Here is a 25,123-nt window from a genome sequence, read left to right as displayed (position 1 = left end):
TGTGGACTCCTGTGCCCAAGCCTATCTACAAGAGGAGAAACAGCAGAGGTATGCTGCAAGACAAGAACGATCAAAGAAGGTGGAGCAGATCTAAGAAGATCTCAATGCCATGGGTTTAAATGATATCTATTTACCAGAGTAATAAACAGAACCTGACAGGTATTAGGATTGTAATGACATGAAAAATAAAACCAAGGTTTCTGCTTCTTTTCTTTAACATTTTAAAGAGATTTTTATATCTTAATGGGAATACTCCTGGTTAAATAAATAAATAATTTACTCATTAGGAATAAAAAACACCCCAAAACAACATATCAGCTACATACTATATTAACTGTTTATTTTTAAGCATCCATTTAACAAATCTTCACAACATATACAGTAGATATGTTTTACCAAAATCCACAGGTGCTCATGTCAGTTTTTTTCTTTTATTTTTGCATCATGTCCAAGCCCTTTGAAAAGTCTATTATGTCCTGACAAAGTGGACATGCAGAAATACAGGAAGCACTCTGGATTTTTGCAGAAAGTGACGATATCTCTGTCTTGAGATGAGGACGTGGAGGAGGAGGGACAAGCACAGTGACTGATGGAGAAAAAGACAGAAAGAGAAAAAAGATGACATTAATTGTTGCAGCCCCTGTGAGATACTTTTTATACAAGACATTAAACCAACGGACACAATCAAACATTTGATTTATTTAAACAGAAAATGATTCCAGCATAAAAGGAGAATGTTTTGGCTGTAGTTGGAGAGAGATTACATGTAAGAAATTCCCAAATTAAGATACTCCCAGCACAGTGACATCCAGGTATGAATACAAACAGGAACACTGCTAAAACATGCAGTTGATACATTAATGGAAGAAACATAATACTACACTAGAGGATGTAATTTCTACAAGATATTGAACTGTAAATGCTGCATGCTGATTAAGGACTACATAATTTACTGCTAAGTAGGGCAGCATGACTTTTGCCAAAATGGCAATCATGATTATTTTAAACACTATTAAGATCATGATTACTATTCACAATCAATTTCTATCTAAAGGGCAATTTTTATTGGTTATTTTAAATTTTGAAACCCTTATATCCTGCTACTAGACTATTTTCAGGGCTAGACTGAGACAAAAATTCTGCCGAGCTACTTTGGCCCAGAAGCATCTAGTCCAGTTGTTCCCAACTCAACAGTGGATTTTGGGTCAGGACCCAAAAAAGGGTCGCAAAGTTCTGTCTAGTAGTGGGTCTTGACTGTGTGCCAGAAAATAAGATGTTACAACAGTCTATAACGTACAGATGCCCGAAGTGGACATACAGTACATCAATACATTTTTCAGATTTTCCTGTGGGGGAATTTCAGTCTTACTCGTCTGCTTTTCCCAAGTTATCATGGGATTACATCATGACGTTGCCAAATTTTCATGCTGCCTAGGAAAAATTAAGTAAAAAAAAAGAGTTATTCATGCATGTCCTATTCTAATGATGTCCTTGTAAAAACTCTCATTTTCATGGCAAAGGTTTTAGCCACTGGGGGGGGATTGAACAAACTCTTTTCCAAATCTGAGAAAAAAGCCAGGGTTTTAAGACAAAAGTCAGAACTCTGAGATTAGAGTTTTAATTCTGAGAAAGAAAAAAGCCAGGATTCTGACAAAAAAATTGAGACCTTTTTTTAGATTATTGGAAAAGGTCTGAATTCTGAGAAAAAGTCAGAATTCTGAGAAAATGTCAGGATGACCACTTTGAGTTTTGTACGAGCAGAGCATGCATTTTAAACGTAAATCATTGCTGTGTTGCTTTGATTGTATGAAGGTCAAAGTTGTCACAATTAAAATTGAAGTTATTGTGGAGCTCCACCGATAATGGTGCTTCTAAAAAGTTGAATAACAATCTATGAAACAAGTTCAGTATACAGTAGCGTGGAGAGGCTGGCACTTAACGGCCAATACTGCTTCTGAAATAGTTCATAAAGATATTCTATGAAGGGTGATGAATATACTGAGGGAAAGCTACTGTTGAACTGCTAATGCTTCCCGTTGAAGAAGTTGAATAGATTCCGATGTAAGGTGCTCTGAATGGCTGAGAAACTGAATCAACTTTGAAAGGTCACTGTTAAAAAGTATGACTGCACTCACACTGAATCATCAGAATGAAAAGGTTAACATGTTAAGAATATTTAAAAAGTTGTATGGTGCTTCATACTGAATGTATGAGTGAGTTTTAAGGGCTTAAAGACACTGAAAAATTGTGAAAAATGGATATTCTGAAGAACTTTTCAAAAAATGTCAATGGGGCAAATTTGGTACAAAACTTGGATATTTCTGGAACTATGAATAATACAAATGTGAAGGGTCACAGCAATGACGTCCTGAGTGAGTTCAATGTTGTACTGATTTTTGAAGTTTCAAGTTTGAATTATGTCGAAGGAGTTATGATGGAAAAAGCAAAACCCACAGCTGAAAAAGAAAAAAATGAAGAGGTCTGGAAAGAACATGCTAAGTAGCAGAACATGTGCTGTGAATGCTACAATTACCTGTAAACACAGACACGTCAATCCCGTGCCCTGGGTGGCTGGTAATACTGCTGTGTGGGTCTTGTGCGCCTTGGCTGTCCATCTCCTCCACGTCGAAACTCAAGTGAACTGTCGTAATAACCGTCATCTTCCTCCTGCCATTGTACATTTGATATTGTTGTGATGTTACTGTGGGTAATCAGATTAGATGTCATTCATATTTTATTCCCCTCCTAAACTGACTTCATGATCGTTCCATTAGTTACTTCCGGCAGGTATTAAAAATGCAGTCTGACGCTAATAAAAAGGACTGATCTCATTCAGTCTCCTTACCAAAACATCAGCAGGAACAGGCTTAATGTTATGTAGCAGCACTTCTTCACAGTTTCCATAATCGCTGAATACAACCACAGCCGTGGAGCCTGAAGGATGCACAGCGTCTATTCTGGCATGGTAGAACTTCACACACAATCACACACAAAAAGAGAGAAAAAAAACCAGATATCTCATTACCGAAATACAACATTTTCACATGTCAGATTAAGACATTTATTACAACAAACATATCGAACACTTTGTCAACACTGGCGGAGATAATGAATTTATTCTGCACTACTAATGTTGATACTATAAAACATGCCAACTGTCAGGAAAGCTCTGATAAATCAAACATGTTTAACTTTTCTGGAATCACATGGCTACTGTCAGAATTATCATTTAAACAGATTTAGTTCACTTAAAACGCCAGAACTATTGCTGCACAAAATAGCAGAAAGGAGAGATAGAGTTCAATGCCCTTGCTGATTTATACATGTGTATACATTAAGTACATATCTGTATACAACAATTGTTAATATGCGAGTTGTAAGTTTTACATTGTATTTGGAAAAGTGCAATTAAGTTTGTATTAAACAAAAAAAGAGAGAGAGATAGAGAGAGCTTGTGATGCAGCCTCCTGTATTATTTTTATTTTAATATTTAGCAGTAAAACTCAATAAGCAGGAAAACAACTTTAGGGTCACAGAGATGCCGTACATTTGCAATTCTATTTGTTGAGACATGTTTTGTGTCAAATATAGGTCTAAAACGATTTGCTAGTCTGAACAGTCACTTCAGAAAGTTCAGGCTGTTATCAGATCCGTACTCGGTATCAGTCGATACCCAACACCTTGGTAACGGAATCGTATCGGGAAGGAAAAAATGGCATCGGAACATCCCTAATAGTGACTATTGTAAAAGACAGAAATAATTGTGTAGTCTGACCTCAACTTTAAGTGAACCCTGTAAATTGCTGGTTAGATTGAAAAGCCTCCTCAATTTAGGCCATTTGACCAGCCTAGCTGAGCAGCATGAGTCACAGAATTTGCAACTATCACTGTATGTTGAGAGCTCAACTATCGTAATGGTAGCTAACAGGTTTTCATCCTCCACATGTTGAAAACAGTAAGTACTAAAGTACTAAAAAGAACCACACCACTGTACAGAAACTGCACGTTGTGAACTTGGCAAAATGCAATGGATGTCATCCCAGGAAGACAGTATAAAATGCTTTCCCTCTGGCAGACACCCAAAAACAGACTGTGTCTTGAATACTGTTTATATTCCAGATCTTACTGTAGGTTTGACATACCTTACTGTCTTCCCAGTACAGTGCCAGACACTCATCTCCAGGTTTCCAACTATGTTCCACAAAATGACCCTTGTCTGATCCTCGAGGACCTTGACCTCTGCCCTGTCCTGACCGCCGTTTAGACCCTTGGTTATTAGAGGTGTTCCTCTTGGGGGGCTGCTCCCTGTTGGGGGGAAATGATGAATTTGCTGGCTTGATTGGCCCAGTTCTTTTGTGTTCCACATCTCCGTTTTGGAAAAGAGTCGCCTCTCCTGTCATTATTCGAGAGTCCTGTGATGGCCCTACTTCGTGGGATGTCCCTGTGCTTCCTCCTCTAAAATTAAAGTTTTGCGGTCCACCATCCTTTTGTCGGTCAAAGTGGCCTGAGTTTGGCCGCTCACTTTTCCCCATCCTCCTGCTGTTGCTGGGTTCGTCATTCCTGTCTGGGCGTTTATTTCCTCTTCCATCCAGTTCACTGACTGCAGAATTACTAAACTTAGATGTGGGAGCGTTATCTTTTGCCCCTCTCCTTTGAGACTGTCCAGACATGTTACCCCCACCACCTCCGTCTCCATTTCTGGATCGTTGGTGGTAAGATCCACTTAACTCCATCTGTTGCTGAGGTTCTTTAGAACGGGTGAAAGTAGTCGGGAATGATGAGGGAAAATTCTGCTCATCACGCAAGTCTCTTCTGTCAGTTTGTGATCTGTCTTGTGCACCTCTTGACCATCTCTCCTGGCCCTTCCAATGCTGGCCTTGAGCTGATGTTTGGGAGGTTGTACAGCTGGATGGAGGCTCCTGACCAGGTTTGGGGAAATCAGTGTCCCTGTGGAAGCGAGGAGGTCTGTCGTTCCTTTGTTGCCTATGCTCATTATGAGATGAGTACTTTGTATGAGATGTGTCTTTGGAGTAATACTCTGAGTTGGAGAAGTTCGCTTTACTCTCATTATGTCTCTGAGTTCCCTGGCTCTTTGGCTCTGAGAAAGCAAAGTGGAAAGGACCAATGAAATGATGGTGAAACCACCAAACCATGTCATTTTTATTTGATCAAAAATGAACATCAAATCATATGCGGTATTTTAAAAGTGAATGTTTCAACAAGACATTGCTGCCCTGGTTTTCTACTGTAGCACGCTTTCAAGCATTTACAAACTAAAAATATGCACATCTGTTTTTACCCAAACATGACTCTGTGCATGAAAAAGTACATCTCTTAATTGGCACACTTCTTACTACAGAACTGGCATGGGAAGAATGCAAAAGCATCTTGTTAAAAATGTGAAACGTGTGTTTCTTAATACAACAAGTCAAATGCTAGGACATGATGGTGATGTTTTTAGAATGAACTTTGAAGCAGTCCACTCACCATCAATGGAGAAAACTCCCATCTTGGATTCCAGAAAGTCAAACAGAGTGCTCGGTCCAGATGGCCTCCCTCCTCCTCCTTCTTCCTCTTCATCATTTCTGGACCTGCCTCTTCCCCGTCCTCTGGCTGAGAGAAACCGAGAAATCAGACTAAGCTGACCCAATTAAGAACATTTGATCAATGGAACTGGGTTTCTACATCAAAATATTTGGGTCATGCTCTCTGTGACTGGGTGTGTGCTTATTTTCTTTCACTTCTGCTCAGTGTTAGAGGGAATACAGGAGCTTGAATACACTAAGGATGAACAATTTTGAAAAGTTTCTAATTGCAATTATTTTGACTCATTTTGCAAATTCAATATGAGTTGCTGTATCAAAGAGACTGATCATTTTTGTCACTGTCTTATAAAGGAACACATTTAAAAAATAAGGAAAGTGGGATTTTTTTGCTAACAACCCTAAAAATGGCACTTAAATTGCATGGTGTGTTGAGAAAAACATTTCTGCTGCAAAAAAAAAAAAAAAAATTAAATTGGATTATAATCAGTTACACTCCTAAAGAAATACACTGTACAACGGTCAATGGACTTGAACTTGTTCAGCATTTTTACAATCTTCTGACAACTCAAGTGCTTTTACACCTCAAGTCATATTCGCCCATTCACAACATGTTCACACAATGATGACAAAGGATGCCATGTGAGGCTATGATGAGACAAGCTGAAAGTCACAACTGCCTATGACGGGCTACTCTGCAGCATTCTGACAGCCTACAAGTTCTCACCACTGCAATCACTGTCAGATGATGTATTATTTCCCAAGAACTGACTCTCAAAGTCACTCAGTTTAAAGTCATTTATGTTTTAGGTTTTTGTGCATAAACAAGTCTCTACGAGGAGGATAATACCACACATTAGTTGATTTTTTTTTCTGTGTCATCATGATAATACCTACCATCAGGCTGTATGATTCACTATATTGCCAAAAGTATTCGCTCACCTGCCTTGACTCGCTATATGATCTCAAGTGACATTCCATTCTTAATCCATAGGGTTTATACAACGTTGCTCCACCCTTTGCAGCTAAAACAGCTTCAACTCTTCTGGGAAGGCTTTCCACAAGGTTTAGGAGTGTGTTTACTGGAAGTTTTGACCATTCTTCCAGAAGGGCATTTGTGAGGTCACACACTGAAGTTGGACGAGAAGGCCTGGCTCGCAGTCTCCACTCTAATTCATCCCAAAGGTGTTCTATCGGGTTGAGGTCAGGACCCTGTGCAGGCCAGTCAAGTTCATTCACACCAAACTCTCATGCATGTCTTCATGGACCTTACTTTGTGTACTGGTGCACAGTCTTGTTGGAACATGAAGGGGCCATCCCCAAACTGTTCCCACAAAGTTGGGAGCATGGAATTGTCCAAAATCTCTTGGTATGCTGAAGCATTCAGAGTTCTTTTCACTGGAACTAAGGGGCCAAGCCCAGCTCCTGAAAAACAACCCCACACCATAATCCCCCTCCACCAAACTTTACACTCGGCGCAAAGCAGTCAGACAAGTAGCGCTCTCCTGGCAACTGTCAAACCCAGACATCAGATTGCCAGATGGAGAAGCACAATTCATCACTCCAGAGAACGCGTCTCCACTGCTCTAGAGTCCAGTGGCGTGTGCTTTACACCACTGCATCCAACGCTTTGTATTGCACTTGATGATGTATGGCTTGGATGCAGCTGCTGATCCATGGAAACCCATTCCATGAAGCTCTCTGCACACTGTTCTTGAGCTAATCTGAAGGCCACATGAAGTTTGGAGATCTGTAGCGACTGACTCTACAGAAAGTTGGCAACCCCTGTGCACTATGTGCCTCATAATCCGCTGACCACGCTCCATCATTTTACGTGGCCTACCACTTTGTGGCTGAGTTGCTGTTGTTCCCAATCGCTTCCACTTTGTTATTATACCACTGACAGTTGACTGTGGAATATTTAGGAGTGAGGAAATTTCCCAACTGGACTTGTTGCCCAGGTGGCATCCTATCACAGTACCACGCTGGAATTCACTGAGCTCCTGAGAGCAACCTATTCTTTCACAAAAGTTTGTAGAAACAGTCTGCATGCCTAGGTGCTTGATTTTATACCCCTGTGGCCATGGAGGTGATTGGAACATCTGATTCCAATTATTTAGATGGGTGAGTGAATACTTTTGGCAATATAGTGTACATGCATGAGGGTGATTCATTACTCATTCCCCTTTGTCCTTACCATCACAGTAAATTGGCAATTGGCAGTGCAATTGCATGGCACATGCATGGGCTTAAGGTATCTGTCGGTACTAATCTTTTCCCACACATTCACATAGCGCTGATGCGGCAGCAGGAGCGATTCAGGTTTATTGTCTTACCTAAGGCGATTTAATATGTGGCCTAAAGAGCTACAGTAGGACACACACCCCCTAGCGTCTAAAAGAAACAACTGACTCCACTACTGATACACAGCTGCACTGGGTAGGTTAATGCTCTATAGCTGACTCAGATGATCCATTTTTGCAGCAACAATAAAGGTCCTAATAAATATAAAATATAAACTGTCCTTGCTGTTAAAACATATTTTGAATAAAATAGGCTGTAGGTGTTTCAGGATGAGAAAATAAGTCACCACCAGTGAATTTTTCACTCCTGAAATGACCAAAAAACAGCAAATACATCAGTATCCATCTAAAACCTAAAAGTGTGCTATGAAAATAGTCAGCAGTAAACGATGCAGTTTGCAAAAATGGAATAAAACAAGCAAAGCAGTCACTGCAGACCTTAACTTGGCTGTCTCTCAATCTTACTCTGAAGAAACAAATAAGGTTTCAGGCTTCGGGGTGTTTTCTCAAGCTAAAGCGGACAGCAGTTGTGCTTTTGTGTTAGAATGTGTTTGTATGAACCTCTGGGTGGGGGCTTGTTGAACTCAGCTACTCCAGGACCAGGTCTGCTACCAGAAGATCCTGTCAGCAGGCTGTTTAGTGCCACTTCAAGGTTGTTGTTGTTATCCATTAGAGCCTGCCGGGCGGCCTCTCTGTTAAAGCCCATCTCCATGATATCTCTCAGAGCACGCTCATCCACCTACACACATGAAATCAGACAAAGAACAACATACATGTATATTTAGAGAAGTGGATGAAAAACATTTTCAGTTGTATTCAGCCCCTCAAAGAAGATACAGAAAATACAAAAAGGGGAAAAATCTGCACTTTCAAGTGAACCAGACATGGGAAATAATTTGAGTTTTGTTTTATGTTAGACCAGTGTGTGTTCAAGTTTCAAACCATCATTAACATGTTCCCAAGCCAACACCATAATATCCTGATCCATTCAATTAATGTGCTCAGCCAAAATGTTGGCCGAGTTCTGCTGCAAACTGGCATGTCACTACATAAAAAGCCAGACAAATGAACTGCCACTTGATTGGAAAATCTGACCAAGCCTCCAATTCATTTAGATTTCTATAATATCATAATCAATGCCTCATGCAGTCCATCAGCCATGAAATAAGACTCTAATCCAAAGCAAAGAAAGAACGAAGAGCAAGTTCCAGCCTTCAAATTGCTTGGTTACAGTGAATGGAGGCTTCAGTAATGAGAGGCTGAAGTCTTAGCTAACTAGGTTTGGACCAGGTTTAGCTCCTCACCAGCTCGCGATAGTTTCCATCTTGTCTGCTTTCTGTTCTTTCCACCCTGTCTTCTCGTCTCCTCTGCTGGTATGAGTCTCGGCTCCGAGAGGAGGAAGCGGTGCTGGATAAATTACTCCCTGCATTTCCTCCACCACCAAACGTGCGGGGACCCTAACAAGGCAGAGAGCTTGAAGATCAATAGAGCTGCACAGTTGGAAAAAAACAAATCCAACACTAGAAAGAAAACTTTGTAGTTGGCATTATTAAATCATTGTTTTAAGGTTGCCAAACTTTAGAGGTGATAAAGGTGAGAATGTCAATAAAATCCATATATTTTAAATGTAGGCTAAATAAAACAGTTGGTGCAAAAATTATGATCAATATGAGAAACAGCAAATATATTTTTTCTGGTTAAATAAATGGTCCTGAAAGGCAGTTACTAAATGCGCCTGCTTTATGAAATTATTCATTACCCCTTTCTAACAAAACTGCAAGATTTAATAAGGATACATACCAATAATAGTGTTTACATACCTCTTTGGTCTTAGCCACCTCAGCAATAGCTGCAGTCCTCTGCTTCTCAAACTCATCATTCTCGTCAGTACTTCTGATCACATTGTGAGTCTGCAGGGTCTTCCTCTGGTCTAGTTCTCTGCTGTCTACTTCATCCCTCCTTGCACACTTCTGCAGGGAGCAAATTGAGAGAGAATATATTATCAAAGATCCTCATCAATCATGTATAGTACCTGAAGAAAAGAATCAATGCAACTGACAGTTTCCACATATTTTTTGGAATTATATTAGATCCAGAGTCAAGTAACCTGCAGTGTTTAAGTTCTACTCAGAGTTTTTGTTGAAGCACCCAAAAGTAACACAAATCCCATCGCTTCCACCAAGCTCCCACTTATTTGGGAACTGAGAAAAATAGAGTAGACTTTGGAGGAATGAGATGGAAACCAAACACATCCTGCAGCTGTATCGAGATTGAAGGATTAGAAAAGAAGTCAGCAACTGACGGGATCGCTGACCTTTGCTTATGAGTTTGTTGTGGCTTAGTAAGTTATAGGAAGTCTGCCTTTACAGCCAGAGGGAACATATCTGCAGAGGACAGAAGGCAGCTGGAAAGTGTCAATAATAAAGACAGTTGTCTCAGTTTTATGGCAGTTCAAAAACCTGTGCAGGCTGCATTCAAACTATTTGACACCGAGTGAGAAATTTGCATTGCCTGTCTGCATTTTATTGCTCATGGCGGGTTTAGCTCAGACTGCACAGTGCAAAAGTCATAAGTGAAGATAAATGATGTGATGTAGGAAGTCTTATGCTTAAGCTGAGTTTCAGAATCATAAATGTTAAAGCTTAACGATGCTAATCTGATGAATTTGCCAACAGCAAACAAATGCTTTTAGCAAATATCCAACAATTATAAAAACAAGCATAAAAAAACTGTAATTTTTAAAACTTTTCCTAGTTGATAAATGAATAAAAACAAGGGTCCAATACACTTTTATAAATACAAATTCCAGGTTTATAAAAAATATATATTAAAAAGGCAGATATGACTTCCCTGTACATGAAACCAGGGCTGAGTTTTCTGATTATTGTATTCTTCATGAAGTAACAAATGTTTAAGGATACATTTTCTAAAGGATCCTGAAACCAAAAGGTACACAGTTGGATAGAATTGTTGGTACTCTTCCATCAAAGAAAGAAAAAAACACAATGGTCACTGAAATAACTTGATACTGACAAAAAGAATTATAAATAAAAATGTACTGAAAATTAACTAAGGAAAATCAGACATTGCTTTAGAAGTGTGGTTCAGCAGGATTTTTCTTAAAAACAAAATGGTTGAACTGGTCTGGAAAAAAAATGATGGTACCCTTAACCTAATATTTTGTTGCACAACCTTTTTAGCAATCACTGCAATCAAGCGATTTCTGTTACTCTCAATGAGACTTCTGCACCTGTCCCAGGTATTCTGACCCACTCCTTGTGAGCAAACTGCTTCAGCTGTCTCAGGTTTGAAGGATGCCTTCTCCAGACAGCATGTTTCAGCTTCCATGGATGTTCAACAGGATTTAAATCAGGGCCCATAAAAAGCCACTTCAGAATAGTCCAATGTTTTGTTCTTAGCCCTTCTTGGGTGTTTTTAGCTGTGTGTTTTTGGTTATTATCCTGTTGGACAAGCCATGACCTGCAACTGAGACCAAGCTTTCTGGCACCGGGCAGCACATTTCGCTCCAGAATGCCTTGATAGTCTTGAGATTTTATTGTACCCTGCACAGATTTAAGACACCCTGTGCCAGATGCAGCAAAACAGCCCCAGAACATAACCGAGCCTCCTCCATGCTTCACAGTAGGTACAATGTTCTTTTCTGCGTATGCTTCATTTTTGCGTTCTCCCAGAAGTTTTGTGGCTTTTCAATATGCATTTTGGCAAATTCCGGTCTCACTTTTTATGACTTGCTTTCAAGAGTGGAGTCTTCCTCTGTCTTTTTCCATTAAGTCCACTTGGGCTCAACAGCGACAGATGGTGTGTTCTGACATTGATGTACCTTGACCTTGGAGTTCACCTCTTATCTATATGGAAGTTGTTCTGGGCTCTTTGGTTACCATTTGTATTATTCGTCTCTTCATTTCATCATCAATTTTCCTCTTGCAGCCACAGCCAGGTAAGCTACAGTCCCGAGGTGCTTAAACTTCTGAACAACATGCAACTGTAGGAACAACAAGCTGCTTGGAGACTGTCTAATAGCCTTTACCTTTAACATACTTGTCTATCATTTTCTTTTTGATCCCCCGGGACAACTGTTTCCTTAGCTTTCTGTGTCCATGTTCAGTGTAGTACACACCATGTTACCAAACAGCATAGTGACCAATTTTCACCCTTGAAATAGGCAGACTGACTAGTGACAAGTCTGAAGACACCTGTGATGCTAATTACAGGACACACCGTAGTTTAGTATGTCCCTATGGTCATGCCATTTTAAATCTTTTCTAGGAGTACCATCAGTTTTCATTAGTTTGTTTTTGAAATTGATTCTGTTGAACCACAATTCAAAAGAACTGTCTGATTTTTGTTCGTTAATTTTCAGTAAATTTTATCATTAATTTTGTCAGTTTCAAGTTATTTCATTGAGCACTGTGGATTTTTCTTTGTTTAACATGAGGGTACCAAGAATTTTGTCTACATGTGTATATCTACTAACAACTATGCATTGTATAAAATGCTATCAACTATCAATCTAATGTGCAAGCACACTAGAAAGAAGAATAAAAGCGTATACAGTTTATTGCTAACCAGATAAAACAGATTTGATAAAGAGAGTCTAAGTCAAACTGTCGTCTAAAATTTAAGAGCTCTCAAGAAAATGCATGACTTTCAAAGACCTTACATTTCTAAAATCTAATGTAAGACTTCTTAAGATTTTTATGGATCTGCAGGAACCCTGTAAAAAGGACTATGTGAAAACAGCAGGAATGTTACTGCATTTATGCACAATTAATATGATTGATTCTGACTATTTCACCACTGCCACAGCTGCTGTACACTGTATGAAAAGCTTCTCCTCCAGTTCATTAAATCCCAGCAGCCATCTGACAGCAGCAGGACAGATAAGTTGATAAATCTACAGCCTCTGCTCTGAGAGGAGTCGAGCCAATGCCATCACGCATGACTGTCCAACATGTTTACCTTCATTTAATCACTTTCACATGACACCAGGCTGCTGTAAAAAAACACAGACACTTCTACACATATCAGACAGATAGAGTTCATCCAACCTAGGCTTCATAAGCTTCTTTCAAAATCTGATATTTATTTTAATGCTCCATGTTTTATTCTTAAAATAAATGATGGTATAAGAAAGTGATGCAGTCATATTAAAAGCTTTTAATTGCTTTATAGATTGGCCAGACTAATCAAGCCATCAGTACATGGCTAATTGATTCTGGAGGATCAAAGCATAAAAACTAAATACACCTTTCGTGAAGTGGTGGTTATTTATGATGACTAACATGTCCTTTTTTTCTGTCATAGCTGTGAAGTGTAGCACCTCAGAACATTTCATTTTTTAAAGTGTTGCAGACTCAACACGTGGCATATAATTCTCTTGCGTGACAAGATGTGAATAAGTTAAATTCTTCTGGGGAAACAAGTGTCACAATGTGACAATCTTTGGCGAAAACCTACCATCTCCATTTTAAAAATGCTTCTGTAAAGAGTGGTGGTGACAGCATCATACTGTGAGGATGCCTCTGAGTAGCAGCAACTTAGAGAAGTGGAACTGACTGACTAAATCTTGAAGAAATGAAAGCACAGCTACAAATATGAAGAGAATCCTCCCTCAAGTGCAAATTACCTTGGAATAGGATAACGACTATAAATTTAAACTATAAGAAGACATCCAAGCTGCTGCAGCGACCCAGTGTTAAAGGAAAATCTAGAGAATGCTGAATGATAATTCCCCAAGTACTCTTCATCCAACTTTACAAAGCCTGAGCAAATCTGGAATGAAGAGTGAGTGAAAATCCTAAAATCCGTGTGTCAAGCTGATACAGCTGTATCCCAGGCTGAAGCTATGATCCTTATAAGGGAGGGCTGACTCAGGCTCAGTGGTTTTAAAGTGAGACATGTCTGAATTTAATTTTCAGTAGTGGTGATCTGCAAAACCACAATATTAGGAAATAGCAAGGTAAAAAGTCTCAAGCTAATACTGGATATAGACACCCCTACTTGATGGTAGTGTATATTTGCAGCACTTGCTTTAAAGGAGGACTTAAGCAGCCTTCTTATTGTTTTAACATGTAAGTCACCTTTTATAGGAATTACCATTGCATATCCAGGGTTCCTAAACTCTTTAAAAGATCTGATTTGAGACCTGAGCTGAGAATACTTAATACCACTTTTGTACTGCAGTATTTAAAGGAATGTGAGATTTCTTGGTACTCTGGACCAAAACTGAAGGAGCCAGACCTGGGAAGGGGAGCTAGCAGGCAAGCATCTGATGGCCAGGTTTCTCTCCATGGGGTCTGGCTGGGTTCAACCAAAAAGAGCTGCATGGAGCTGCACCCCTGTAGACCCACCACCTGCAGGGATGGGCATGGTGGCAGGGTGCAGTGCACACTGGATGGCAGGTGAAGGCGGCAGCCTTGGCATGCTGACCCCTGGTGCTGCAGACTGACTGCGAGCATGTAGAACGTTACCTTGCTGGTGGGAAAGGATAAGATATTCCTTTATTAGTCCCACAAGGGGAAGCTGGGGTTGGTGTAGGAGGTGGAGTGATACCCACGAGATATAGTTAGGCTCAACTCCACGCACAGCTCTGGTTATGGAACCAAACTCCTGGAGAGGGGCTGGACTCTCCTTTTCCGGAGTTGCCCAGGGTGAGAGGTGCCGGGAATACTCACAAGCCCCCTGCGGAGCGGCGCTATGTTTAAGTTCTCTCAAGTGAACAAGAGGGTCACCTCCCTGCAACTGACAGTGGCAGGGGGTAAGGCTCTGAATAAGAAAGAATGAGATCGTGGGTACAAGTGAATGTAATGACTTTTCTCCAGAGGGTGTCTGGGCTCAGCCTTAGAAATACAGTGAGGAATTCAGACATCAGGAGGGGACTAAGGGTAGAGCCACTGCTCCTTTGCATCAAAAGAAGCCGGTTGAGGTGGTTTGGGAATCTTATCAGGATGCTTCCAGGCCTCCTCCCAGTGGAGGCATTCCAAGCAGGATAGAGACCTCATGGAGGAACTAGAATGGGCTGGCTTGCTTATATCCTGTCTGGTCTGGGGGCCTCGGGATCCCCCAGAAGGAGATGGAAAGTGTTGCTGGGGAGAGGGATGTCTGAGTTGAGTTGCTTCGCATGCTACTACCACGACCAAGCCCAAGATAAGCGGAAGATGGATGGATGGATGGATGGATGGACAAGGCATTTTATTTAATTTGAGCATTCAACCCATTTTACTTCCCTGTATTGTAATAAATACTTATGAAGTGAATTTAGTAGAAATCCAGTTAGAAATACAAAATTATTGATAAATAACAGAAAGAGAATGCTTTTTCCTTTATAAATGTTAAATTATGAAAGACTAAACGCAAAAAAGAATAATCTAAATTGAATAAATTTGGTTAGACAACAAAAAATTAAATAAAGAAATGTATTTGTCAATATGCCTAAATAAACAAAAAATTTAATACTTCTCACAAGTAAAAAATAAGACTTAACACTTTTTGAAGTCCAGTTTAAGACTTTTCAATAATCTGCAGGAACCTTGATATTAGTTGGATACAAATGCAGCATAAGCACTGGATAAAAAAACAACTGCCAGTGATCTCTGCTCTATTTGGTAGGACTACAAAGCACATAAAAAAATTCAGCCATGTATTGAAAGTTTTATGGAGTTTCACAATTTGTTAAAAAGATCAGAGAGCATGGCCTAAAAGGGACATCAAGGCCACTCCTGGAGCCCAGTCTGAATCTAGCCCCTCACATACTATTGAGGTGATTGTTATCTGAAAGCAACTTTGATTTCTTTTAAATCACAGCTGAAATATTAGACATAAACTTGCTTTCCTGATTTTATGACTTTTATTTTGCTCATTTATATTCATGTGCATTGTTCTCTCAATAACACATTTAATTCTGAACAATTCTAACTATTCAAATCCTCACCTGACCAAAAGGCACAAAGGGAGGAGGTCCGCCTTCTGCTCCAATGTTGCTCCTGCTGTGTTTGGCAAGACTCTGCAGGTTGAGTGGGAAAAGACAAAAAGTTGTATCTCAGAGAGAGTAATGAGACACTGATGGTTTCCTTTAATGCAGATTTTACATGATTACTAACATATGAATTCAAATTTTTTTAAAGAAAAAGCAGCTGAGTCATCATTATAAAATCAACCTCACCCTTTGTAACTCCCATTTCTCCACCATGTGATCAACCTCGCCTCCAAGGACTGAGATTTTTGAGTCATCAAGCAGCAAAAGACCATTTTTAACCTGGACTGTACCAAGGAGCTTTACCTTTGTTCCAGGGGGGGTATTAAGACTGAAAAACAAAGAAAAAAATGTCAAAAATGTTTCATGAAATTATGCTTTATCTGTAAAATAGTACATTTTACACATAATCAAATGCTTAAGACATTATAACTACATTTCCCATGCCCTAAACCCCACTGCCATACCCATACCACTTTATAAATGACATGGAGCAGTGCCAGGGGAGGGGTGGCGAGGCTAGGAGAGACTATCAATAATCCCAGCTGCTCACCCATCCTCATGGTAAATTAAAAGCCCCTCTATCTCATCAGGCCTGATAAGGCCTCTGCCTCTCTCATTAAAAAAGCACTAAGACTTAGAGGGATTTCCAGCTACTGATGCCGGATGCCAAAGCAACAATTAGGGATTTCACTCCAAACCTCTGGGATGGATGCTGTTCTCATGATAGCAGCCAGCACAGAATGAGGCACTGTCTATCCTTGATTCAATCACATAAACAAGATCCTGCATACACACTATTCAGCCTCTGATTTATGTTGCTCATAATGCTTAATTGTCACCCCTCTGTATCACTTCCTCTCACACTGAACAGTCCTCGTAATCCATCCCATCCTCCTTTGACACTTACTTAAGGCCTCACGCACACTAAAACGGACACTTTCATGAGACACACTAACCGCACACCACCGTGTGTGTGTCGCTCATAAAGAGGGGATTTGTTCTGTTCTCTCCTCCCTCCCACCAGGAAGTCAAGGCCTACATTCTGGCCACTCCACCTGTACAGACTGGCTAGTCACCATGGCAGCCGTCACCAAGGCCACCGTTGCTGGGATGGAGATGTAATTAAGGCTGGATATTGTTAGATAACTGCCGCCACGTGGAAAATTCAGATAAAGGGAAAACTGAGACATGTGCTAGAGTACGAATGTTGACAAGGGGATGAAGGAAGAGTGTGATTACTCTGAAGAAACAATGATCTAGCCTAATGAGATCTGTTCTTTTAAACAAGAAATACACACAGCATACTGTTGCTGTATGTAATGATGCTAATGATTACGTTTTTTTTAAATAATACACAGTGATATCAACTTTCTACGACATAATTCCTTAATCACTTGCACTGAAGCTTACATAATTTTCAAGTCAACAGAGCTGTGATATAGGTACCTGATCTTGGACAGGTGTTTAAACTCTAATCCAACACAGGTGGTATGTCCATCTGTCATTTGTAGTCGCAGCATTCTCGGCGCACCCTGGGACTCTTCGTGGTCTTTGGGCGCTGAGATGTTCCTCACCTTCTGCACCTGGAGAACACATGGTCCTTCCAACTGGCCATGTGCAAGAGACAACAAAAAAATAAGAGGACAAACCAGCAGAATGTGGGGCCAGATTTAGAAAAGCATCAACAAGCAAGAAACACTGTCATAGGATTATATGGGGATGGCTGTTTAAAATTATTTCTCAAGCATGAGTAAAAATAAATAATTAAAGCATTTTCCATTTTCCACACATTTTGTACACCTACTCACTGCTTCATTGTTTCTATTCAAAAATTTACAACACTGTAAAAAGCCAAGTGTATGGCCTTCAGAGTGTGCATCTTATTCAGAGTGATCAAGGTTTATCATCTCCACTAATCAAATGTTTTATTGTTTTGATAGTACTTGGAACATTTTTCTTCATTCAGTTTTACAGGAGAAGCAGCAGTTTTTGCAGCTTCATTGTTGGTGTTTTAGGGCCATCTAGTGGCACTCATGAGAACTGCAACTGGGTCTGCACTGAAGGAGACTTTCTGAACGTTTATGAATGTGGTCATTAAGCGCCATTTGGTCAATTATGCCACATTTAATGCAATAAATCAAGAGCATGCCCACTTCTACACACACCAGTGGAAATCCCAAATCAAGAGTGGAAGTTTTCAGAGTGCCTTGCACTTTATCTGGTTGCCCTGCAAGTTTTGTCCTTTCTCGGAGAGTCATATAAGTAAAACCTGAATCTCACTCCACTCTCCCTATTATTTCTGGTCTTTATGCTAGGGTAAGACAACTGGCTACATTTTTACCTTACTGGACAAAGAAGCAAAGAATCAAACAATATCAACTTTGCATTAAAGGGGACATTACTGACCAAATGACACTTAATGACAACATTCACAGATGCTCATAAGGCCTCCTTCACGTGAATGACAGGTGTTATGTCATGATTATGACAATATCATGTCAGTGTTGTACATACCCCTTCAAATAAAATGTATTCATTTATTATTTCATCTGTGTTTAAAATGTGCACCAGCCCATCTCTGATACAAAATATTTGAATTAAAAAGTTACTTGAAATGGATCTTTGGCTCCCATTTCACCTAAAGCGACACTGGACCCCAGAAGTAGTTGCTACTTTGGAAGCAACCAATGGCAATCCAAATAAATTAAAAAAAAAAAATAAACTGCAATACTTGCAAATTTGCAACTCTAATTGATTGTTCACCCCAATGGGTGTAGAATCTGTATGCAAAGGTCACAATTTTCACCATGTTAGGTCTGCTGGTTTCTGTTTGCATTAAATCAGTAGTCCAAGCATTATTGAACAGTTACTTATTAGCAGGTTTTGGTTTATAAAGGTAAAACAACCCGTGTAGAGAACAAGCAGGCAGAACTTCGAGCGGACTGATAACAGAACAGCCCACATTGACCATATCCTTAGGATTTACATGTCTTTATAAAGCAATATCTGCATTAAAGTGCAGATAACAACCCATTATAGCTCAAACATTTAGATATGAGCAACAAATCTGCTTGACACAGTGTGCAAAGCCAATCAGATGCTGGATTCCCTCCCTAGCTGAAAAGCATCAGAAGGGCTAAACTACATTTAGATAAAATACCGTATATTTAAAAAGTTGTTTTGCTTCTGCTCTTAAGGAGAGACAGGACAAGTCTTGACCTTTAACTTTTTACAGTCTGCATAAAAATGTTATTTCAGTAGACTTAATTCACCTGCATAGTGAGAAAATCACATTGGAATTACTTTCTTTTTCAGGCTTAGACTGCTGAAGTGGGTGCCAAGTATTGCTACAGTATTTTACTTAAATCCTGCCATGGACTAATCAGATAAACGGTGCTACTCCAGGATAAAAGAAATGACAGCCTCCACATTGCAGATGTAAATGCTACATAGAATAGGAAACAGGTAGTCGTTTAAAACTAACAGCTTGCTTCACCTGGTCTAAGGAAAAATCCATCCCTGCTCCCAAAGGTCTCTCAGACAATGACAAACAATGATAGCCAGTTGGTTTTGCGATTGCAGAATAAGCAACATAGCACAATATTTCCCACTAAACTTTGTAAAAGTAGGATCAATTTGCTGTATTAGGGCTTCACTAGCACTCACCTTCTCAGTTCTTCCACTGTTGATATCAGGCGGTAGATATTTCTTCCCAATAGGTCTGAGATCACTCTGTAATTAAAAAAATACACCTCCTAATAAATATATGAATGAGAAATAGTACACATTTCATAATGAAATTGAATAATTAGTCTATGTGAAATCGAATCTGCTTTTACTGGTATCCTTGGTCACAGGTATGAAAATCATGAAGCACATTCTGAGGAGTCACCACAGGCAGACAAGAGCTGACATTTACTTTAAACACAGGTTTTATTTCTGGGTAGATCTTCACTAAAAAATATGATAATGAAATATGTCATAATACTGCATCAAAGTCAAAGAGTAGTCTGAGACATCAGCATCTCCAGAAAAACAAATGAATGATGAATTTAATAGTTATGTCACAAATGATAATAATGTAGAGTATAATAATGTAAGGTTTAAATAGAAATGCAACAGCTAAACAATTTAGCTAATGGCCAATGCCAATGGTTTTTCCATTACTTCTTCTGGTGGTAGACTCCCACATTTTCCCATGTTTGTCATGAAAATAGATCATAGCTTATCCAAAGGGTCACTTCTTTTGTCCATTTACAAATCTCTTCTCTAAATCAGCTGTTAGATGTGCTAAATGTCACCATAAAATTGATATGACAACATCTACTACTGACAACAGTTCATGCCCACAATTATTGCCAGAGGCGAATGTTTGTCAAAATTGCTTACATTTGCCGATACCAGTTCTGAAACCGATGCATGTGTACATCCCGAGTCCACTATTGTTTCTGTTTCACAGATCAAATACAGCAACTGCTTTGTGTTGACTCGGCATGCTGAGTGGAGCAACGGAGTGATATTTAATAGTTCATCATCTACAAATGTTTATCCTGAAGATGATGAAAATATGGTATGAGGAGCAACAAATGGACAGAGCTACTGCTCGGCCAAGTGAGTCATACTTAAAATCAACTAACTGCCAATAAACTCTAATATTCTTTCCATTATTTATAGAATTACAAGTTTGAGTACCCATGTATGATGAATATTAACACCTTTTTCCATAGAAGTTTAAAGTTGTAGGTAAAACTTACATCAAGTGCAATGCGAATGATGTCATTATGTGTTACTTTCTCTGCAGATCCCTTCAGTTCTGTTATTCCTTCATCAGTGAGGTACCTGTGGGATTACAGAGAAGGTGGAGAGAGTGGGTTACCAGGATGTTACCAGTTTTTAGAGAGCTTGCCATACCATTTTTTAACCAGGGTGGAAAGTAACTAATTACATTGACTTAAATTAATTCAACTGAGTAGCTTTTCTGCACTTGTACTTCTATTGGAGGACGTTTTAAAATCGGTATTTTTTCTTTTACCTAAGTATATTTTGGGAAGTATTGTTCTTCACTAAACTTTAAAAAAGCATCAAGTATTAAGTAAAAAATACTTAAGCGCTAAAAGCCAAAATGAGGAGCTCCAAGCTTTCTGGCAAGAGCAAGAAAATGGCCAGTTATTTGACTTTCACAGCATATGATGGTTATTAGCACATAGCGAGAAAATGATCTCATATTTCATCGAAAAAACAGCTGGTGCATTTTACTTTAGGTTAGGTCACATGTTAAAATAAGACTTGGTGGGAGATCCATGTTCTTTTACAGTATTAACACATTAGGAGACATATATCATTGTAAAAAACCCCTCAGGTATCAAAGTAGCTACTCAGCACTTTGAGTAAATTTCAAATGACTTACTTTTTACTCTTAGTAGATTTAAAGACTAGTACTTTTACTGCTACTTAAAGGGGACATATTTTATCCTTTTAAGACAAGTTTATATTGGTCTCAAAGATCCCCAAAACATGCCTGTGAAGTCTGTTGCTGATAAAAAACACTCCAGTATTGGATTTTAGCGTGTATAAAATCCCCTGTTTCAGCCCTGCTCAGAATGAGCTGTTTCTGTGGCTTTAAATGTTACTGAGCTATTTGACTCTGCCCCTGACTCCGCCCCTCTCAGGAAATGGATGTAGCTTAACGGATGTGGCTCTCCTGATCTTTGATCAGGAGAGGAGGGTGGAACTTTCTCCCAAGCAAGGAGGGCCAACCTAACCTGAGGGCGGTGCTAACTCCCCACATGACATCGAAAGGAGAAAATCTGAGAACAGCTTGTTTCAGCACACATTTTCTGAAAGGTGGAGAAAGAGAGTGGGGGAGGGAATGGATTTTTCTGGTACTCACGGGGAATGTGGACAGGCCAGGGCACATATTTTTGTTAGAAAAGCCTGAAAAAGTGACTTTTGCATAACATGTCCCCTTTAAGTAAATTTAGACAAAAGTAACTGTACTTTTACTTGAGCACAATAGTCTGGTTCTTGTTCCACCTCTGTTTATAACATTGCTTGTGGGCAATAAATCTTATACCATTGGAAAGCATTTGTGAGATAAGCAGCAGAGCTGAGTATGCGGGTTGCACCTGCGAAAAATTTGCCAGATGTTTTAAGCCAGTGCCAAACAGCTATTTCTGCCACTGATGCTTGTTTGGTGTCGTTTGGTGGATTGGATGACTGAAGAATAAAGAAACCAGACATTTTGGCAATTTAACAATGTATTCATTTAACAAACATGAGCCTCAGTAGCATGTAGAAGAACTGGCAGATTTTTAATGGGTACAACCCATATACTCAGCTCTGCTGCTCAACCCACAAATGCATGTTCCTTACAAATGTGGCACTATTTAGAAGGGAAATAATCATGCTTCTAAACTGTATAAGATTCATTACCAAGAAGCATTATTACAACAAATAAATAATCAACTGAACACAAATGTCCTATTTTTTGTGCTGGGTTTAATTTAAAAGTTCAAAACAATTCTATACCACCCCTCTTTAAACCTCAATACTTTGTTGTTGCTGATTTATTATCAAGCAAAGCAGGAAGATAGAAATAAAATGCAAATGCATTAGCATCTGTTGTCAAACTAATTTATGTACATACCACAAGGTAACCCATTAAGCATGGTTTATATTGTTTAAACATGTAAGCTAGCATTCAAAACTAGGCAATGGTATTAGTATTTAGAAATACTGTAACGCTGCAAAAAACGTGCAAAACAGCAGTCAACCAATAAATCAGTGATGGACTAGTATACGTTTGTGTCAGCACGTTTTTATGTAAATTGCTGTCGCTAGGTGATGCTGGGTTACTGTGACTTTCAAACTTCAGCCCCACTTTCAATTCAACTGAGGTCAGCACTTCTTGTCAAGCTCATAACCTACCCCTAATCATCGTTGGACGTTTCCTCAAACTTGGCATAACGCGTTATGTTAATAGAATGCTAACGACAAATGTTAGCTAGCTAACATTATTTTCTATCTCACTATTACTCCGTACTTCAATTAGCTTTAGTTTCACTTCACCCAATCAGGTAGTGTTGTCTTAACACTATGGGACCTAATCAAAGAGAGTGTGATTAGACAAACATCGTACTCCAACAGACTTCTAATGAGAATGTACTGCTAGTGATTAGCTACTGTTGTGAGCTAAACCCAATCTGTTACCTTAGTGTGTTAGCAACCATGCTACCTACCAGCCCTCTTTGACCAGGGAATCTGCCAAATCGGTCATTTTCGTCCAAAATGTAAATGAATAAGTAACGATACTCGTTGGTTTAAGGTGAACACATTTGTGAAGAAGAGACTATCTTATTCGGCTATGCATATTCTTCTCCTAACAATGATAAAGCTCGCTAATGTGAGTATTGAACGTCTGCGTGACATACAGATACGTCACCAACCGAGACGCGTTCTACGAGTATGGAGTGCCGTGAGGGGAAAAAATAGTTTTTTTAAATTTCATCGCGCATTTTTGCTGCTTCTCTGAACAACGTCTTTCAGACGAACAGTGTGCGGAAAAGCCACAACATTCACACTCTTATCTTATGAGGAATTGTAAATGTCTTAACGGAAATTATGAAATATCACATTTGTCGTCATTATAGTGGCCTGTCTCTGCTTTAGGCAGAGGTAGAGAAAGTAAAAGACCACTGATCACGTAAAAGCACAATTACTTTGGTTAAAACTTACTGTGGTAGACGTTAAAGTGCTAGTCTGTGAATCAACTCAAGTAAAAGTAAAAAGTGCATAATTAAAAGTTCAGTTACTTTGATACCTAAATACAGTAGATACGATCTTCAGTTAATGTGCAGTAATATCAAGAGAATATTAATCTCCAACCAGGTTGTTCAGGTAAAATCGCACTAATAATTAAATGAAGTGCAAAAGCTGCTTTTAGATGTAACGTGGAATCATTCTCTCACTGTGTCATACTGACCATCATGTGTAAGAAAATTTCCTAACAACTGGCCAGTTCCAACATTGAAATAACCTCTTTCTTTTGACTTTTCGTTTTTTTAACTCGATAAGGGTTACCTTTTAAAATGTAGTTAAGTACAATACTTTGACCAAAATATAGTAAAGGTGTAGTGTGCAATATTTAGCCTAGTAGCATTGGCGGAGCAGGGGTAGCCTTAAAGGGCTTAAGCCAAAAGCCCTGAATCTTTGAGGTCCATAAAGTGCATGTTTCTGTGAAGTTATGCAAGATAATGCAAAAGGAAACTGATGGTAATGAGTAAACGTAATAACTTACTTCCCACCCCTGGATTTAGGCTATATGCCAAAGAAGTTATTATGTTGGTGACTATAGGTTATAGGCTCTGCATGCACATTATATTAACAGACAAAAAAACATAAAACCAGTAAAAGAAAAGTGTACATGGGGCAGTTGTCTTTCTTTGTATTATTTCCTACATTACTCTATGGAGAAGAACATCATGTATGGGGGGAATGTGTTTGCTTATTTTTCCTCATATTTAGTCATATTTCTCTCTCTTTCATTATTGTCCCTTTAGTTGATATTTGACAGTCGTTAGTATTTATTTCATTTTAAGGTAGCTATTTTAAGCACTGATCAGAGAAGTTCAATGTGTCAGATTGTAGCCTGTAAAAAGGATTTTTTTGTTTGTTTGTTTAGTTTTTTTAACAATCAAGTTTTGATGCAATCAAGTAATTTACTGGCAAAATAGCATCTTTTACTTTTCACACCATGCTCTGGTATGGTAAGATGCTGGACAGTTTTTAAAATAAGTTCTTGTTTTTTGCAGGAAATGTTTGCCTGCTGTCATAAATTAATACAGTCTAAATTCAGCCATAATGAGTAAACGTGTAAACCAGATATGGGCCTCATTATGAGTGATATGGCAAAGTTCATTTGGGATCAATAAACCCAAAAAGGGGAACATATTTTTTACTTACTGATGATATCAGTTTTTTGTTTTTTTGTTTTTTTGTTTTTTTACCTATGTGTTACAATCAAGGATAAGACGTCAACTATGAGAGATTGCTACCTGGGATTAACATTGATGAAACTTATGTTGTACAAAGAATCACACCAGATGTGTACATTTCAAGAAACAAAAAAAATGTACATATAGGCAGCTATTGTTTTGCAAAGCACTCTGCGGAGTGATGTCACATAGTTGCTTTGTTGTTCTATCTATGGAATGTCATCTTTGAAGCCCTTTTCATTTACCCTAGTACTTTTTTAGTGAAGACAGCATTAAGAAAGAATTAAC

At 39.1% G+C, this 25,123-nt stretch overlaps 1 protein-coding gene across 2 annotated transcripts; it reads right to left on the bottom strand.

Annotated features, from left to right (window-relative positions):
* Positions 1–343: 343 nt before the first annotated feature.
* On the bottom strand, positions 344–23,282 carry tdrd3 (tudor domain containing 3). 2 transcript variants are annotated; one of them, XM_041806217.1, is made up of 14 exons: positions 23,081–23,282; positions 20,597–20,681; positions 19,509–19,574; positions 17,289–17,449; positions 16,029–16,170; positions 15,798–15,869; positions 9,667–9,816; positions 9,151–9,303; positions 8,408–8,585; positions 5,488–5,613; positions 4,143–5,098; positions 2,846–2,971; positions 2,534–2,667; positions 344–586 (listed from the first exon to the last, which is right to left on the bottom strand). In XM_041806217.1, exons 1-13 carry the CDS (start codon positions 23,116–23,118, stop codon positions 2,551–2,553), a joined length of 2,370 nt encoding a protein of 789 aa, XP_041662151.1. In that variant the 5' UTR covers positions 23,119–23,282; the 3' UTR covers positions 344–586; positions 2,534–2,550. The 2 variants fall into 2 exon arrangements, with proteins under 2 accessions (XP_041662151.1, XP_041662976.1); XM_041807042.1 differs by lacking the exon at positions 344–586 and having other exon boundaries at positions 2,540–2,701.
* Between the last annotated feature and the right edge of the window lie 1,841 nt (positions 23,283–25,123).

The sequence above is a fragment of the Cheilinus undulatus genome, linkage group 1, assembly GCF_018320785.1.
Source record: "Cheilinus undulatus linkage group 1, ASM1832078v1, whole genome shotgun sequence".
Taxonomy (NCBI): Eukaryota; Metazoa; Chordata; class Actinopteri; order Labriformes; family Labridae; genus Cheilinus; species Cheilinus undulatus.
Note: the sequence above shows the minus strand (reverse complement) of the source record. Positions and strands in the feature narration are given on the sequence as shown.